The sequence below is a fragment of the Balaenoptera acutorostrata genome, chromosome 11 (genome assembly GCF_949987535.1).
Source record: "Balaenoptera acutorostrata chromosome 11, mBalAcu1.1, whole genome shotgun sequence".
Lineage (NCBI taxonomy): Eukaryota > Metazoa > Chordata > Mammalia > Artiodactyla > Balaenopteridae > Balaenoptera > Balaenoptera acutorostrata.
Window position 1 is genome coordinate 16,372,579 of NC_080074.1, and position 20,429 is coordinate 16,393,007.

At 39.2% G+C, this 20,429-nt stretch overlaps 1 protein-coding gene across 3 annotated transcripts in view; it reads right to left on the reverse strand.

The window, feature by feature from the left end:
- The window catches only part of RFX4 (regulatory factor X4), a 167,041-nt gene that overhangs the window by 126,943 nt on the left and 19,669 nt on the right, over window positions 1–20,429 (reverse strand). For all 3 annotated transcript variants that reach the window (XM_007165734.2, XM_007165733.2, XM_057556340.1), the window contains exon 2: window positions 12,197–12,283. In XM_007165734.2, the coding sequence (XP_007165796.1) occupies window positions 12,197–12,283 (87 nt within the window). The remainder of the gene's footprint in view (window positions 1–12,196; window positions 12,284–20,429) is intronic.

A 20,429-nucleotide genomic window follows, 5' to 3' on the forward strand; every position in this document is an offset into this window, starting at 1 on the left:
AGGAATAAGACTCCCTGATTTCAGACTATACTACAAAGCTACAGTAATCAAGACAGTATGGTACTGACACAAAAACAGAAATATAGATCAATGGAACAGGATAGAAATTCCAGAGATAAACCCACGCACCTATGGTCAACTAATCTATAAGAAGGAGGCAAGGATATACAATGGAGAAACGACAGTCTCTTCAATAAGTGGTCCTGGGAAAACTGGACAGCTGCATGTAAAAGAATGAATTTAGAATACTCGCTAACACCATACACAAAAATAAACTCAAAATGGATTAGAGACCTAAATGTAAGACTGGACACTATAAAACTCTTAGAGGAAAACATAGGAAGAACACTCTTTGACATAAATCACAGCAAGACCTTCTATGATCCACCTCCTATAGTAACGGAAATAAAAATAAAAATAAACAAATGGGACCTAAGGAAACTTAAAAGCTTTTGCAAAGCAAAGGAAACTACAAACAAGACAAAAAGACAACCCTCAAAATGGGAGAAAATACTTGCAAATGAATGAACAGACAAAGGATTAATCTCCAAAATATATAAACAGCTCATGCAGCTCAATATTAAAAAAACAAACAACCCAATCAAAAAATGGGCAGAGGACCTAAATAGACATTTCTCCAAAGAAGACATACAGATGGCCAAGAAGCACATGAAAAGCTGGTCAACATCACTACATATTAGAGCAATGCAAATCAAAACTACAATGAGTTATCACCTCACACCACTTAGAATGGGCATCATCAGGAAATCTACAAAAAACAAATGCTGGAGAGGGTGTGGAGAAAAGGGAACCCCCTTGCACTGTTGGTGGGATTGTAAATTGATACAGCCACTATGGAGAACAGTATGGAGGTTCCTTAAAAAACTAAGAATAGAATTACCATATGACCCAGGAATCCCACTACTGGGCATATACCTAAAGAAAACCATAATTCAAAAAGGCACATGTACCCCAGTGTTCACTGCAGCACTATTTACAATAGCCAGGTCATGGAAGCAACCTAAATGCCCATGGACAGACGAATGGATAAAGAAGTGGTACATATGTACCATGGAATATTACTCAGCCATATAAAGGAAGGAAATTGGTTCATCTGTAGAGACATGGAAGGATCTAGAGACTGTCATACAGAGTGAAGTAAGTCAGAAAGAGAAAAACAAATATCGTATATTAACTCATGTATGTGGAACCTAGAAAAATGGTACAGATGAACTGGTTTGCAGAGCAGAAGCTGAGACACAGATGTAGAGAACAAACGTATGGACACCAAGGGGGGAAAATGGCAGGGGCAGGGGGTGGTGTGATGAATTGAGCAATTGGGATTAACATGTACACACTAATATGTATAAAATGGATAACTAATAAGAACCTGCTGTATAAAAAAATAAATAAATAAAAATTTTTTAAAATTTTAAAAAAGAAAAGAAAAAGGAAAAAACAAAACAAAAAAATATTTTAGATCATGGGCTGTATAAAAACAAGAGACAGGCTGGATTTGAAGTGGGGGCAATCCAACCATCATAATTCTACTCTTTTCTATTATTTTGACAAATATTCACTCTCATCTTTTCTCTTTCAGCTACTAGATAAAGTTTTGGACACAAACAAACAAAATTAAAAAAAAATGTCTACAGAGGGCTTCTGGGAAAGCTGTTTTCTTCTTCTTCCTTTTTTAAAATTAATTAATTGATTACTTAATTAATTAATTTATTTGGCTGCTCTGCATGCCATGAGGGATCTCATTTCCCCAACCAGGGATTGAACCCATGCCCCTGCAATGGAAGTGCAGTGTCTTAACCACTGGACCACCAGGGAAGTCCCTATTGTTGTTTTCTGATAAAAGGAAAACACATAAGAGGAAAGCTACCTGGTGCCTCCCCTTGCCCCATCCATCTGTTTTAAATGTGGACCTGAATCCTGGACCTGAAGCAGCAATCTTGTGACCATGAGGTCACAAGCCAACATGAGGACAAAATGCCAACAACTTTGGAAGACTTAGCAGAAATACATACAGAGCCTGGGTCCCGGATGATGTTGAGCTCTTGAATAAACCTAGGAACTTTCTACCTCTCATCTTCTGGTTAAATAAGATAGTAAATATTTACACAGTTTAAACCACTGTCAGGTAACTGTCTTTTACAATCCAAAACATTCTTAAAATACTAAAATTAAGAGAAAAATTAATTTTTGAAACTTCAACCATATTCTAAGGCCCCCACTATGTGCCAAGACCTGGGGTTACAACAGTGAACACAACATTGCCGCCCTCATGGGGCTTTCAGTCGAGTGGAAGAGATGACAAGGCACAGACAAGTATTAACATACCAATCAGCCACTGAGAGGGAGTGGTGGGCCTTCCTAGCTCTGGCCTTGGTATCCCTATGGACAAGGTATGAAATCCTCAATGGCAGGTCTTTGAAGCATTACCTTCTGAGAGGCAGAACAGTGCAAAGACTAACTGCCTAATGTTCAAAGGCACACATACAGACCTGGGCTGAAATCCTAGCTCTACCACTTACCAGCCGTGTAACTTTGGGAAAATTACATAACACCTTTGAGCCTCAGTTTTCACATGTATAATTGAAGCTCATAAGAATAAGTTACCTCCTAGGACCACTGTGATAACTGAATGAGATATTGGAATTAAAGCACTTCTCATTGCTTAACAGATGATAGCCATATATACATATTAACTATAAATATATACATATATGAAACTTTGTTTAACAATATATGCTTAGAAGAACAACCAGAAGGAAATACAAAAACATCAAGAGTGGTTACCTCTGGATAGCAGGATAGAGGCAATTATTTTTCTTCCTCATATCTTTTCCCCTACATTTTTCAAATATATACACGCATGACTCGTATAGCCAGGGGGTATATTTCTTTAATGTAGTATTTTTGCGTTTTGAAAGCAAAAACAAAATATGGACTGATAGGAGTCAGGTGGCCCACGTTTTAGATCTAGCACTGGCACCAACATGAACTCCACATCAACCCTAGATTTGTTCCTGAGGATATTTCTAAATTGCTACACTGGAACCTAAGCAAAGAGTGTAGTCTATTGGGCTGATGAGACTGAAGTCAGAGTTTGGAGATGACAGAGTGGCTAAGATATAAGGAGCAACATTCCAGAGAGAAGAGAAGAAGACAGACATGCCTGCATTCAAACTCCCCTCAAGTCTTTAAGCCCATTCCTATGCTGCACATGCAAAGAGTGAGAAACCAAAAAAACCAAAGAGAAAACATCAGCTTAGAGGCTAAAGAGCTGGTCATTGATTAGCTAGGGTGTCAGAAGTTGGAGTTCAAGCTGGGTCAAGGTAGAAGGAACTTGGTAAATACCCAGGGCTTTCAGTTGTGGACCCAGAAAAGCTATGACCTAGGAGTAAAGACCACACTCTGGTAGTATGGACAAAACTGAAATAGACTGGACTTAACCAAGGCTTGACAGGATCAAGGAGACTTGCTGGTTCTCTATCTGCCTGCTAGAACAAAATTTAACACTCTGTGGAGGATGTTAACATCATTCACTCAAAACCTCTCCAACTTTGCATCCATAATGTCGAGCACTGAATCAAAAACTATAAGGTATATTGAAAAACAAGACCAAAACCCTGAAATCCAAGGAAAAAACAGATAACAGAAATAGATCCAGAGATGATTGAGATATTAGAGTTATCAGACAGAGACTTTAAAATAACTATGGTTAGTAAGGTTAAGGAGATAGAGGAAAGGACAGTCAAAATAGAGGAAGTGATGGACAAAACAGACGAAAAATGTAGAATATCAACTGAGATTTGGGGAAAAAAAAAAGAATCAACTGAACATCTACCGTAAAAGAAAGAATACAATATCTGAAATTAAGATAACTTGGGTAGGGGACTTCCCTGGTGGTCCAGTGGCTAGGACTCCAGGCTCCCAATGCAGGGGGCCCGGGTTTGATCTGTGGTCAGGGAACTAGATACCATGTGCCACAACTAAGAGTTCACATGCCACAACTAAAGATCCCTCATGCTGCAAATAAAAGATCCTGCATGCCACAACTAAAGAAAGATCCCTCATGCCACAACGAAGATCTCACGTGCCACAACTAAGACCCAGTGCAGCCAAATAAATAGATAAATAAATGAATGAATGAATAAATAAATGAAAATAGACCACAAAACTATAAAAAAAAAAAGATAACTTGGATGGGCTTAATAGCAGACTCTAGACATGACAGAAAATGGGAACTGAGAACTGAAAATGATGTCAACAGGATACACCAAACTGAAGAATGAAGAGAGAAAAATGGACAAACCAGAGCAGAGCGTAAGAAACATATGGGGTACAGTCAAAGGTCTAGTATTCATGTAACTGGAATTTCAGAAGGAGATAAGGGAGAATGGGGCAGAAAAGATATTTGAAGAGACAATGGTGAACAATTTTACAAATTTCATGAATGACAACCCACAGATGCTAGAAGCTCAGTGAACCCAAGAAGGAAAAATATAAGAAAACCAAGTTTATGTACATCATAGTCAAACAGCTGTAAACTAAAGAGAAGGAAAAAAATCTTTTGCCTGAGACAAAAAGACATTGTATTCAAAGGAGTAAAAATAAGTCTGATGACGAACTTTTAGAAGCCAGAAGACAATGCAATAAAAATTTTAAAGGGTTGAAAGGAAAAAAATCTTACCAGACTAGAATTCTATATCCAGCAAAAACATCCTTCAAAAATGTAGGTGAAATAACAATGTTTTTCATGATCTACACTACTCTATACTGCACTACCAGAAATAGCAAAGGAGTTTCTTTGGGTTAAAGAAATAATGATCCCAGATGGAAGCATGGACTTGCTGACAAGAATGATGAGCCCTGGAAAAGGCAAATATGTGAATAAATACATTCACATATTAAAATATGTGAATGACTAATATTTAAAACAATAATAATAATAATGTCTTATAGGGCTTATAACATATGTAGATGCAAGATACATTAAAGCAATGGCACAGAGGGTGGGAAAGTGGTAAATGAGGTTAAACTATGACAGTGTTCGTGCACTGTATTTGAAGTGGGGGAAGGATTAACGTGAGGCAGACATGAAAGGAAGGGTACATAGTGTAATCCCCGAGAGAAACACTCTAAAAGAATATCTAATTGGAAAGCTAGCAGAGAAAAACATTAAAAATATTTAACTACATTAATCCTTCCCAAAAAGGGAACAAGGGAGGAATAAAGAAATAAAGTCAGATGGGAGAAATAAAAATTAAATACAGTACCAAGTGTGTTGATTTAAGCCCAACAATGTAAGTAATTATATTAAATTTAAGTGATCTAAATATTCCAATTAAAGATAAAGATTATCTGACTGGCTTTTTAAAACTATATAAAAAATCTTAATATTGAATTCAGAAAGGTTGAAAATTAAAAGACAAAGATACACCGTAACAACCCCAATAAAAAAGAAAGCTGGTGTAGTCATATTAATATCAGACAAAATAGACTTGAAGGCAAAAAGTATTACTAGAAATAAGGAGGGACATCTAATAATGATAAAAAGGATCATTTCAACAGGAGGATACAACAATACTAAATTTCTAAGAAATGAACACTTCAAAACACGTGAAGCAGGAATTAACAAAACTGAGGAGATAGATAACCACAATACAGCACCTCTTCCAGTGCCTTACAGACAACAACAAAATCCATAAGGATATGGCACATGTGAATAACATGATTAACCAACCTGACCTAATCGATAGTTACAGAACATTCCATCCAAAACCAGCAGAACACACATTCTTTACAAGCATACACGTGCATTTGCCAAACAGACCATATGTTTGGACAAAAAAGCAAGTCTCACTAATTTTAAATATTGAAGTCATACAGAATATGTTCTCTGACCACAGTGGATTATAATAGAAATCAGTAACAGAAAGGCAACTAGGAAATCCCCAAGTTTTTAGAAATAAAGCAATAGATTTCTTTTTTTTTTTTTTTTTTAAACATCTTTATTGAAGTATAATTGCCTTACAATGGTGTGAAGCAATAGATTTCTAAATGAATCATGGGTAAAATAAGAAATCACAGTAGGAATTCGAAAGTAAGTTTGACTGTATGGTAATGAAAGTATGACACCAGAAGAATTATGTGATACAGTTAAGTAGTACTTAGAGGAAATTTTATAACTTTAAATGTCTGTCTTAGAAAAGGTTGAAAATCAATGATCTAGACGTCTATCTCACAATAGAAAAAGACAAAAAATTAAACTCAAAGAAAGTATACAGAAGGAAAAACTAGAAAAAAGAGCAAAAGTAAATGAAATTTTTAAAAGAAGTAAATTGAGAAAAAAAAAAAGCCAAAAGTTGGATACCTGCAAAGACTAATACAGTTGATAAACTCTGGCAAAACTGATCAAGAAAAATAGAGAAAACATATCAGAAATGAAAGGACAATATTGTAGATGCTAAAAACACGACAAAAAGTAATAAAAGGAAAATTTAAACAATATCATGTAAATAAATTTGAAAATTTAGATGAAATGAATTCCTTAAAAATAACAATTTGCTTAAAGTAACAAAACAAGAAATAGAAAAATATGAATAATTCTATTGCTATTTTAAAAACTGAATCCATCATTAAAAACTTTCCCTCAAGGAAAACTCCAAACCCAGATGACTTCAGTGTTAAGTTTTTCCTAATATTTAAGAAATAAATGAAGCCAATCTTACACAAACTTTTCAAAAGAGCAGAAAAAAAAGAGTTTCCACATCTTTTTATAAGGACTGTATAATCTTGATGCCAAAACCTGACGAGGATAAAAGGAAAATCACTGGTCAATAAATCTCATAAACAGAGATGTCAAAATTCTTAACAAAATAGTAGTCAATCTAACCTAGAAAAATACAAAAATTAAACTTTTGACCAAGTGCAGTGTCTTCTAGGAATGCAAGATTGGTTTAACATTCAAAAATTTAATCAATGTAATTCATGACATTAACAGAATAAAGGAGAATAACATATGATCAGCTCATATGTGCAGCTCAGTAAACCATTTGATAAAGTTCAACACCCATTCAAGAAAAGTCCCTCAGCAAACCAGGGATTCAATAATGATACCTACAAGAACTTCATAACAACCATCATGCTTAGTGGTGAAACATTAAATGTTTTCCCCTAGGTAAGGAACAAGGCAATAATGTCTGCTATCACCACTTCAACTCAACGTTGCAGTAGAGGTTCCAGCAGGTGCACTAAGGCACAGAAAAGAAATAAAAATATGAAGACTATAAAAAAGAAAATGCAAAACTATCATTATCCGGTGACATGATTATGTTCATAGTAAACTCATAAATAATAAGCAAATTTAGCAAAGTGCCTGGTTACAGTCATTATCTAAAAAATAAATTGCATTTTCATATACTAGCAACTGACAATTAGAAAACATTTAAAAATAATACTACTTACAATAGTACTGAAAAATATCAATTATCTAGGAATAAATCTAATGAAAGATGTACAAAATCTCTACACTGAAATCTACAAAACACTGTTGAGAGAAACTAAAGGCCATCTAACACATGGAGGTTTAAAGCACATACACAGATTAGAAATTTGATGTCAGCAAGATGTTATTCTTCTGAAATTAACTGTGGATACAATGTAATCCCAATCAAAATCTTAGATTTTTTTTGTGCATGTGAAAATAGATAAGCTGATTCTAAAATCTATATAGAAATATTAAGAACTTAACCAAAACCATCTTGAAAAAGAGGTCTTATGCCACCATGTATTACAATGTACCATAAAAGGTACAGTAATAAAGACTATTGTACTGGCTCTAAAACAGACAAGCAGACCAATGATTCAGAATAAAGATCAAGACATAGATCCACATGTATATGATCTCCTGATTTATGACCAGTGGGTAAAGAACATTTTTTTCAGAAAAAATGGTGCTCTATCAGTCAAAATTAAAAATAAAAAAAGAATTTTGACTCCTCCCTCACACCATTTATAAAAATTCCAGATGTCTGTTGATAGAAAAGTAAAAGGTAAAATAATAAAACTTCTAGATAATAACATGAAGAAAATCTTCATGACCTTAGGTAGGCAAAAATTTCTGAAGATGACACAAAAGTACTAACTATAAAAGAAAAACACTGATAAACTGGGTTTTATTAGAAGTAAGAACTTCTGTTCATCAAAAGATACCACTAAAAGAATAAAAAGGCAGACCACAAACTTCAATACTTTTATCTGACAAATATCTCCTATTCAAAATATAAAAACAACTCTTACAAATCATTAAGGGAAAGACAAATAGCACAATCAAAAAACAACAACAAATAACAACAATAGCAACAAAACCTGACAAGTAAAATCCTGAACAGGTAGTTCACAAAAGAGGATGTCCACAAGAATATTCAGACGACCAATCCTTCTCAAACTCTTCCAAAAAATGGAAGAGGAGTGAACACTTCCAAACTCATTCTACAAGCCCAGCATTACCCTGATACCGAAGCCAGATGAAGACACTATAAGAAAACTACAGATCAATATCCTTTATGTACAGTGATGCAAAAATCCCCAAGAAAATGCTAGTTAACATAATTCAACAGTGTATTAAAAGGATTATACACTATGACCAAGTGGGATTATTACTTGAATGCTAGGATAGTTCAACATACAAAAAGCAATTCATATAATAAACCACATTAACAGAACAACCACATGATCATCTCAATTGATGCAGAAAGAGCATTTGATAAAATTCAAAATCTTTTCATGATAAAAATACTCAACAAAATAGGAAGAGAAGAAAACTATTTTAACAGAGTTAAAGCCTATATGAAAAACCCACAGCAAACATCATACTCAGTGGAAAGACTACAAGCTTTTCCTCTAAGATGAGGAACACTTTTGCCACTTCTATTCAACATACTACCAGAAGAAGAACACACACACACGCTGCTAGAATTAATAATGAATTGAGCAAAGTTGCAAGATACAGAATCAACATACAAAGTCGGCTGCATTTTTCTGCACTACCAATGAACAATCCAAAAAGGAAATTAAGAAAACAACTCTAGGGACTTCCCTGGTGGTCCAGTGGTAAAGAACCCACCTTCCAATGCAGGGATGCAGGTTTGATCCTTGGTCGGGGAACTAAGATCCCACATGCCGGGGGGCAACAAAGCCCGAGTGCCACAACTATTGAGCTCACGCGCCTCAACTAGAGAGCCCATGTGCCACAAACTACAGAGCCTACATGCTCTGGAGCCCGTGCCACAACTAGAGAAGAGAAAACCCGCACTCCACAACTAGAGAGGAGCCTGCGCGCTGCAACAAAGAGCCGGCGTGCCACAAAGACCCAACACAGCCAAATAAATAAATATTTAAAAAAAGAAAGAAAACAATTCTATTTACAATAGCACCAAAAAGAATAAAATACTTAGAAATAAACTTAACCAAGGAAGCAAAAGGCTTGTACACTGAAACTATAAAACATTGCTGAAAGAATTAAAGAAGACATCAGTAAATGTGAAGACATCCTGTGTTTATGGACTGGAAGACTTAATATTGTTAAGATGTCAATACTATCCAAAGAGATCTATAGATTCGATGCAATCCCTATAAAAATCCTAACAACACATTTTTGCAGAAATAGAAAAATCCATCCTAAAATTCATATGGAATCTCAAGGGACTCCGAATAGCCAAAACAATCTTGAAAAAGAACAACATTAAAGATCTCACATTTCCTGATTTCAAAACTTAGTACAAAGCTACAGTAATTAAAACAGTGTGGTACTGGCATAGAGACAGACGTATAGACCAATGAACAGAATAGAGAGTCCAGATACATACATGGTCAAATGACTTTTGACAAGGGTGTCAACATTCAATGGGGAAAGCACAGTCTTTTCAACAAATGGTGTTGGGAAAAATGGATATCCACAAATGAAAGAATGAATGTGAATCCTTACCTTATACCATATATAAAAATTAACTCAAAATGGATCAAAGACCTAAACATAAGACCTAAAACTATAAAACTTTTGAAAGAAAACATAGAGTAAAACCTTCATGACATCGGATTTGGCAATGATTTCCTGGATATGACACCAAAGCACAGGCAACAAAAGAAAAAATAAATAAATTAGACTACATCAAAATTGAAAACTTCTGTGCATCAAAGAACACAATCAACAGAGTAAAAGGCAACCCAAAGAATGAGAGAAAAATATTTGCACAACATATATCTGATAAGGGGTTAATATGCAAAATATATAAAGAACTACAATTTACCAACAAAAAAGTAAACAATCTGATTTAAAAGCAGTCAAAAGACTTGAATAGACATTTCTACAAAGAATATATACAAATAATCAGTAAGCACATGAAAAGATGTTCAACATCACTAATCATTAGGGAAATTCCTACAATTCAACAACAACAAAAATAAACAATCTGATTAACAGATGGTCTAAAGATCTGAATAGGCATTTCTCCAAAGTGTATATACAAATGGTCAATAAGCACATGAAAAGATGCTCAACATCACTAATCATTAGGGAAATACAAATCAAAACCACAATTAGATACTACCTTATACACTGGAATGACTATTACAAAAAACCCCCCAGAAAAATAGAAAATAACAAGTATTGGCAAGGATGTCGAGAAATTGGAACTCTAGCACATTATTGGTGAGAATGTAAAATGATGCAGCCACCATGAAAATATGGCAGTTCCTCAAAATAGTAAACACAGAATTACCACATGATCCAGCAATTCCACGTCTGGTTATATATCCAAAAGAACTGAAAGCAGATATCGACCAGGTATTTGTATACCCATGTTTATAGCAGCATTATTCACAATAGCCAAAAGGTAGAAACAGTCCAAATGTCCATCAGTGGATGAACAGATAAACAAAATGTGGTATATACATACAAGCGAGTGTCACTCAACCTTAAAAAGGAAGGAAATTCTGATACATGCTACAACATGGATGAACCCTGAAGACATTAAGCTAAATGAAATTAGCCAGTCACAAAAGGACAAATACTATGTGATTCCACTTAAATGAGATTCTTACAGTAGTCAAATTCATAGAGGCAGAAAGTAGAAGAGTAGTTGCTAGGGACTAGGGGGAAAGGGGGATGGAGAGTTATTGTTTAATGGGTACAGAATTTTAGTCTGGGAGATGTAAAAAGTTCTGGAGGTGGATGGTGGTGATGGTTGCAAAACAAGGGGAATGTACTGAATGCCACTGAATTATATACTTAACACGGTTAAAATGATACATTTTATGTTAGGTATATTCCACCACAATAAAATACACTTAAAAAAAGAATGTTCAGAGATGCTTAAGAAACAGTCAAAAACTTGAAACAATTTAAATATCCATCAACGTTTAGATTGATATATATGTTGTGATATATGCATACAGTGGAGTACTATGCAGCAATGAAAAAGAAAAACTACTGTGACATACAACAGTATGGCTAAATCTTCCATGAAGATTCCCTGAATCTTCGAGAAAATTGAACTAAGGAGATGCTCTTTACCAACCAAGAGAGACACTCTGTCCCTGCCAGAAATGACTTTTATAATAAGCTGTCCCCTTTTTGCAGTGCTTTAGGAACAAATACAAGTCCCAAGTAGTCTTCTGCTCTTAATATAAGGCACCCACAGCCCCAGTCTGACATAACACAGGGAAACGTGTAAACAGAGCAGTTTGTATCTGTCCATTAATACCAATTCTCTAGCCCAAGATCCAGGAGAAACGGTTACTTTCAAACACCAAGGACATTCACGACTCTAAAACAACAGTCCCATGACACACTTTAAACCCACATCTACATGGAATGGCCTTTCCCATTCAAGGTCCACATTTTCCCACTGGAGCATCACTGAGATGGGGTCTTTAGGGACTCAGACAATAAAAATGTGTAAACAGCAAGTTTGTGCCGTGGCCTCAGTTTCCATGTTCACCTGACTGCATTGCACTCCTTACTGCAGGATATTACAGGGAGGGCCTGGGGTATTTCATAAATGGCTGGAGAGCCTCTTGTTTCAGGTAACTTGCCCCAGTCTAGCATTCTAGAAGCACCATTCCTCATCAGGACACAGTCCGCATCCAGGACACTGTGGAAGAATGAGTTTCAAGCACTTACTTTCATCATTAGAAACATTCCCCAGAGATGTGTGGCTAGAATAACGTTTGTTTTCACTTTCGTTGAGACATCTTTCAATCCAGCTCTCTAAAAATGAAAAGAAAGAAAATCATGTTGTTGGTGTCTGTGAAGAGAAGAGAACATCATCAATGCGCTAGATTTAAATGCCCATCAACTTTCATCTGAGATCTGCCCAGACTGGAATTGGATTTGACAGGAAGTCCCACATGCACCGTTGCTGATGAGACTTGGCTGAGTAGTTTGGAGGCAAAATGGTAATTTGAAGCCCCACTTGAGTATTTCTTGGTCAAATTCTACTAATTCTGGAGTATTCATAGCCCAATAGTACCAACTGAGGATTATGTTTCTTCAAAAAAAGACACATTCCTGAGAACTAGTTTGTAAAACAAAATTTGGTCAACTGAATCACTAGTGGTGGTTTGGAGACTTGTAAATTAGCAGCAGAACCCTTTCTTCAAAAGAAAACAAAAAAGAAAAGCAGATACAACCCTGAGGGCTCTGGTTGAAGAGGAGGAGGGCAGGGAACCTTGCAGCTCCCCTCCCTTTGCCAGCGACCCCTGAAGGGGCTCTTCCAAGCACAGACTGAAGGTCACTGCAGGAGGAGGCATCAAAAGCTCTGTAATAGTTATCCATTACTTTTGAAATCCAGAAGACCATGGTTTTTTAAAAATCCAATTCCAAAGGCTACAAATGTACTTTCCACAATGTAGCATAATGCTTATTCTATCACCTATACCAGGGGTCCCCAACCCCTGGGCCGACGGACCAGTACCGATCCATGGCCTGTTAGGAACTGGGCCGCACAGCAGGAGGTGAGAGGCAGGCAAGCGAGTGAAGCTTCATCTGTATTTACAGCTTCTCCCCATCCCTCACATTACGGCCTGAGCTCCGCCTCCTGTCAGCATTATGGTGAGTTGTATAATTATTTCATTATATATTACAATGTAATAATAATAGAAATAAAGTGCACAATAAATGTAATGCGCTTGAATCATCCCGAAACCAGCCCTCACCCCCACCGCCACCGCCATCAGTGGAAAAACTGTCTTCCACAAAACCAGTCCCTGGTACCGAAAAGGTTGGGGATCACTGATCTAGACCACCCACTATTCATTCATTTATTCAACAGCATCAGCTAAGTACATCATTTCTGCTATACTGCTTGTTTTGAAAACACAAATGCGTTCAATGCAAGTGATACATTAGGGAACAATTTGTGCCTAGCACAAACTTTCTGTTTGCTTATGCTTGATTTCTTCCTTAAAAAACATCGAATGAATGCAGAAAACTGCACCTAGCTGAACTAAGCCCTGTAGGAATATGCAAAAATGCACACGTGCTCACACCTCAAACATCTACCAGCTACTTGAGTTTACAGTGTGGGTTGTGAGCCACACCTGCCCAGATAACCCACGTTCTAACATTTCACAATAACACACAAGCTGCAGCCCTTCCGAAGTCCACTTCCAAAAGCAAACTTCAGGGCTTCCCTGGTGGCGCACTGGTTAAGAATCCGCCTGCTAATGCAGGGGACACAGGTTCAAGCCCTGGTCCGGGAAGATCCCACGTGCCGTGGAGCAACTAAGCCCGTGCACCACAACTACTGAGCCTGCGCTCTGGAGCCCACGAGCCACAACTACTGAGCCCGTGTGCCACAACTACTGAAGCCCATGCACCTAGAGCCCATGCTCCGCAACAAGAGAAGCCACCACAATGAGAAGCCTGCGCACCGCAACGAAGTGTAGCCCCCGCTCGCTGCAACTAGAGAAAGCCCGTGTGCAGCAACAAAGACCCAACACAGCCAAAAATAAATAAATTAAATTAAATTAATTTTTAAAAATGTATTATAGGGCTTCCCTGGTGGCGCAGTGGTTGAGAATCTGCCTGCCAATGCAGGGGAAACGGGTTCAAGCCCTGGTCTGGGAAGATCCCACATGCCACGGAGCAACTGGGCCCGTGAGCCACAACTGCTGAGCCTGCGCGTCTGGAGCCTGTGCTCCGCAACAAGAGAGGCTGCGACAGTGAGAGGCCCGCGCACCGCGATGAAGAGTGGCCCCCACTTGCCGCAACTAGAGAAAGCCTTCGCACAGAAACGAAGACCCAACACAACCATAAATTAAATAAATAAATAAATAAATAAATAAATAAATAAATAAAAATTTAAGAAACTCATTTGACATGGCACTAAATGTTGTCCCCCACCCATCATACAATAGAATGTGAACTGCCTAAATTTGCCCTGGGGTCACTGTTTCTCAAAATTATCATCCTTTAAAAAAAAATGTATTATAAAAAAAAGACTATTAAGGACTCGTAGAGCTTCAAAAGCAACTTCAAGTCCAAGGTGAAATGCCATATTTACTGTATTTATGTGCCTCTTAACCATTTAACAAGTGTAAAACTGTGCTATTCTATTAGGTTCCTATCTCTTTTCCCATACGTCACTGACAAAGTTTTTGAGTGTTGTGCCCCTAGCCTATTATTCCAGTGATCTCTGTACTTTTTATTGTGCAATTTTGTAGAATGATGGCGATTTGGGGGAATGCATATGTGGTATTACAGCAGAACTGACTATACCTATGGATGTGTGCTTTTGAACAGTGCTGTCTCCCGCTGCCTTCTTCATAATATGGGAGCTAGCATTTACTGAACCCCTATTTTAACATGCCAGGCCCTTTACATATGTTATCTCATTGAATTTGGACAATTCTCTGAAGTAAGGATTTTCATCTCCAGTTTCCCTAGAGAGCAACTGAAGCTTAATCGAGCAATGTGATGCCTCGTAATTCAAAGAGCCAAGGAAAAGATCATTACTTTTCCTTGGCTCTTAGTAACATATTGTAAAAGGAAGCCATGCTCACGCTGGCGAGTAAGCTGTGTAGTGAGGGGAAAGCAAACGTCAACAGCAGGGAGAAATGTTAGGGTTTTGGTTTGTATTCTATGTCCCAACAAACTGCTCTTTTAAAAGCTGCTTCCAAAATTGTAAATAAGTAGGAGAGAAATATCAGGGGAGGAACAGGAGCCAGCTTGTTAAAGAGTATATGGAAATCTGGTATTTCTAAGGAAACACTGAGCTGCAGAGAGATTCAAAACATGAAAACGCTACCCCCTTCCAGATTCCAAATGCACAACATAGAAACAAATGGCCTGTAATGTTTTCAAAGCTGTGATGGCACAGGATGGGTGTTTCTCATCACATCTTATGCAAAACCACATCTGGATGCAAATCTCTGGAATTCTTTTCAGAACTCTCTAGAATGTGTCTACTCAGATCTTCTAACCCTTTCAAGTCCTGGCACATTTTCCCTGGCAACAGCTATGGCTGATGTTGGATGGCGTTCCCTGAAATCTGCGGCCCCTTCCTCCACCAAAGCACACCACCAAAAGCAATTTCTATTGTTCTGGGCCAGTCCCTGGTCTTCCCAGCTAGGTATGCACACCTTCGCACTCTCACGTGCATGTAGGCACACAACATTCACACATACACCACCACCCTCTTTCATCAGAAACAGGGAACTAAGGCAACACTCTCGCTCTCACCCATCTGCCTGTGCCAGGATCAGGCCTGTTATCGCTGGAGTCCTGGAAGGGCCTACTGTTGCAGGTGAGAATTCCCAGTGATTGGTGGGGCACACCCTCTGAAGAACTCATGGCAACATCCTAGAGAGGCGGTGGCTCTGAGCACCATGTGGGCCAAGAGAGGCAACACCCACCCACGAGAGTTCAAGTCAAAGAATTTTGCTGATGGCTGTACCTCTCCCCACACTGCCCAGCCTCAACCCCGGAGAGAGATGAAAGCAAGGTTTCAGAAGAGAAAGAGGGTAGAGAGAAGAAATCTCCCCAAGTACTCCCTTCCCCCACCCACTGCCCCTACTTAGGGCTCTCTGACTCATGGCTTATGCCTGTAGCCACTCTGCTACCCAGCTCTGCTCCCATGAGCAACACAGAGTAAGTTTGGTCTCTGCTGCAGACGGCAGATATAGGGAGAAGCCACCATGTCTCCATTTTCCTTTCTTTTTCCTTTTTATTTATTTATTTTTAATTTATTTATTTTTGGCTGCGTTGGGTCTTCGTTGCTGCGCGCGGGCTTTCTCTAGCTGCAGCGAGCGGGGGCTACTCTTCGTTGCCGTGCGCGGGCTTCTCATTGCGGTGGCTTCTCTTGTGGTGGAGCACGGGCTCTAGGTACGCAGGCTTCAGTAGTTGTGGCACAAGGGCTCAGTAGGTGTGGCTCACAGGCTCTAGAGCGCAGGCTCAGTAGTTGTGGTGCACGGGCTTAGCTGCTCTGCGGCATGTGGGATCTTCCCGGACTAGGGCTCGAACCCGTGTCCCCTGCATTGGCAGGCGGATTCTTAACCACTGCGCCACCAGGGAAGCCCTTGATGTGGACCATTTTTAAAGTCTTTACTGAATTTGTCACAACACTGTTTCTGCTTTATGTTTTGGTCCCTTGGCCCCGAGGCATGTGGGATCCTAGCTCCCCGACCAGGGATCGAACCCACACCCCCTGCATCGGAAGGCGAAGTCCCAACCACTGGACTGCCAGGGAAGTCCCTGTCTCCATTTTTCTAGTCAAAGTACTCCACTTGTTTCAGCTCTTTCTTGGGAGAAATTGTTCCCACTTCTTTGCCATCCTGTTCATCTATTTCTGGCTGTCTTCTATGTCTGTTTGAACATGTCGCACTCAGGATGAGCTCTGAGAGTTCAGATGGGGTCTGAGCAGTGCCAAATACAGCAGAACCATCACATGTGTTGCTCTGGACATGGGGGTTTCCAGTGCATTCAAAGGGCTTGCATTCCAGACTGCATGGATGCAACACTCTGAAATATCTATATGGGCCATGGGCCTTGGAGCCCTTTGACGTTCGTCTTCTTCCCTAGGGGGACCCTCAACAGTGGCATCTGAAACTCGTGTCCCATAAGTTAGGTTGCTCCACAGGACTGGAAGGCCTCTATTTAGGTCACCTGAAGTAAACTTTATGTACTTTAAAACTACTAATAATGGATTTTTGTCTTGCAAAGATCAAGAATTACTCAACCAGAATGACAGGTATATTGAATTTTTAATAAAGCACTGTGTTCATCTATCTTACTCATTTGTACATTAAGTGACTTAATAAAGGCCACCATATACTGAGCCCTTATAAGCATTATGCAAATGCATTCCATACACCACCATACTTAATCCTCATAACAGCTCTATAAGGTAGGTTCTATTAATATGCACATTTTAGAGATGAGAAAACTAAGGCTCAGAAAGATTAGGTGACTTGTCCAAAGTCACCCAGCTAGTAAGAGGTAGGGTTAGGACAAGCATTCAATCTCAGGTCATAACCACAACGCTCTCTCCAAGTGTACCCTGAGCTCTCCTTATTCTGTGTCCCATATGGTTTCCAAAACACGGTGTCAATATTGCAGCACTGATCACAGTCTGCCTTGCATTACAACTTTTGCTAAAACTCAATTTACATATTACAATTTTTGCTAAATTCACTTACATATTTCTTTGCAAGCCTTTGTTATACATAACAGGCTCTTCAGTTCAAAACATAAACATCTTAAGAATGCTGTCCATTTTATTCTATTTCTTTTGACTCTCCAATAGTGCCTGGTATGAAGTTTCTCCTATAGTCTGGCCTCAATGGACGTTACTTTATTGACACACATGATATCAAAGAATGCACAGCATGTAAGGAGGTACATCCACATATCTACAGAATTTCCTAATCATTTTCTTTTTTTACTACATAAGGCATGAAAAAGGACAACACATCAAAGGCAATTTTCCAAATAAAGAAAGGAAAATTCAACAAATATTTTATACTGTCTAGATACAAGAAGCTGTAGTAGAGTGAGTCTGATACAAACATGAGTAAGGCTGGTTTCTGCCCTCTAGTTGCCATCAAGAAAGCAAGGAAGGTGCTACTCCGCCAGCTCATGAGTGCAGCCACCCTGTCATCTTTATTCACCTGTCCCCAGTGGCTGGCACTGTGCCTGGCCCCACAGATATTGTGCAGTAAATACATGTTGTTGAATGTATTACTTTCTTCAGAAAACAACAGTAAGTTCCTACTGTGTGCCAGGTACTATGCAAGTTTTCACACGTGCGGTCTGAATTAAACCTCAGAACAATATGATGTGGTATGTCTTAATATCTCTGTTTACTGATATGAAAACTGAGGCTTGAAGCAAAAGTTCTAATACTGTGATCAGTGTGGCAGTATTGGCGCTGTGCTCTGGGACATGGGAGAAGGAGAGCTCAGTTCACACTTGGATAACTTCCTGCTCCCAACTGCCTCATTCTTTTTTTTTTTTTTTTTTTTAAAAGTTATGTTACAACGTAATTAACTTATTATTTTTTTTTTCCTTTTTTTTTTTTTAAAGGATTTTCTTATTTATTTATTTATTTATTTGTTGTTTATTTTTGGCTGTGTTGGGTCTTCGGTTCGTGCGAGGGCTTTCTCCAGTTGCGGCAAGCGGGGGCCACTCTTCATCGCGGTGCGGGGACCGCTCTTCATCGCGGTGCGCGGGCCTTTCTCTATCGCGGCCCCTCCCGTCACGGGGCACAGGCTCCAGACGCGCAGGCTCAGCAATTGTGGCTCACGGGCCCAGCTGCTCCGTGGCATGTGGGATCTTCCCAGACCAGGGCTCGAACCCGTGTCCCCTGCATTAGCAGGCAGATTCTCAACCACTGCGCCACCAGGGAAGCCCCCAACTGCCTCATTCTTGATCCATAAAAACCATCTGACCGATGGCCAAGAAGCACATGAAAAGATGCTCAACATCACTAATTATTAGAGAAATGCAAATCAAAACTACAATGAGGTATCACCTCACACCAGTTAGAATGGGCATCATCAGAAAATCTACAAACAACAAATGCTGGAGAGGGCGTGGAGAAAAGGGAACCCTCTTGCACTGTTGGTGGGAATGTAAGTTGATACAGCCACTATGGAGAACAATATGGAGGTTCCTTAAAAAACTAAAAATAGAATTACCATATGATCCAGCAATCCCACTGCTGGGCATATACCCAGAGTAAACCGTAATTCAAAAAGACACATGCACCCCAATGTTCATTGCAGCACTATTTACAATAGCCAGGTCATGGAAGCCACCTAAATGCCCATCAACAGACGAATGGATAAAGAAGATGTGGTACATATATACAATGGAATATTACTCAGCCATAAAAAGGAACGAAATTGAGTCATTTGTTGAGACGTCGATGGATCTAGAGACTGTCATACGGAGTGAAGTAAGTCAGAAAGAGAAAAACAAATATCGTATATTAACACATATATGTGGAACCTAGAAAAATGGTACAGATGAACCTGTTTGCAGGGCAGAAGTTGAGACACAGATGTAGAGAACAAACGTACGGACACCAAGGGGGGAAAACCGCGGTGGGATGGGGATGGTGGTGTGCTGAATTGGGCGATTGGGATTGACATGTATACACTGATGTGTATAAAACTGATGACTGATTTAAAAAAAAAACAAACCATCTGACCTTTTAGTAAGGACCAAGCTTGCTCTAAGTGCCCAACAGGATTTATTGACGGCTGTGGGCATAGGCTCCTGGGCTGCGAGGCATCCCTCACCTGACTCATCTGGGATCATGGGCAGGAAGGAGGATGCAGATAATGCCTTATAGATTTTCATCTGATAAGGAGTTTAACCCACATTCCTTAGAGGCAAATCTTCACTCTTCCCCACTTCATATCGGAGATTTGGAAACCCCAATTTGAAGTGACTTTCTCAAGTTCATAGAATGAGCCATAAATGGTTGTTGGGTTTCCTAGGAGACTTGGTTCCCTTTCCAGCAGCAAAAACAACCAGGAAGTAGCTGTATCGGAGCCATGGCACGTCCAAGGCAGTCCAAGACTCAGAGCAGTGCTTCATGAACATATATTGGCCTGGCAGGAGGAGCCAACTGAGTTAGTTGTCAGAAGGCAGGTAATCCTTGAAGTTTACAGAGCACACTGACACGGAGAACCTGATCTGAGCTTGACAGTCTACCTCATGAGACAGAAATTTACACCACTTTGCAGATAAGGAGACTGAACATGGCAGTGGCTCGTTGGCAGTGGTGTGGCCAAGGTCACACAGTTCAAAGGTGTTAAAGTCAGAATCCAAACCCAGATCTTCAGTCTCCAAAGCCTATGCTTATTCTTCCTGCTGCATCCTACTGGGCACAGGCTAGTTGTTCTCT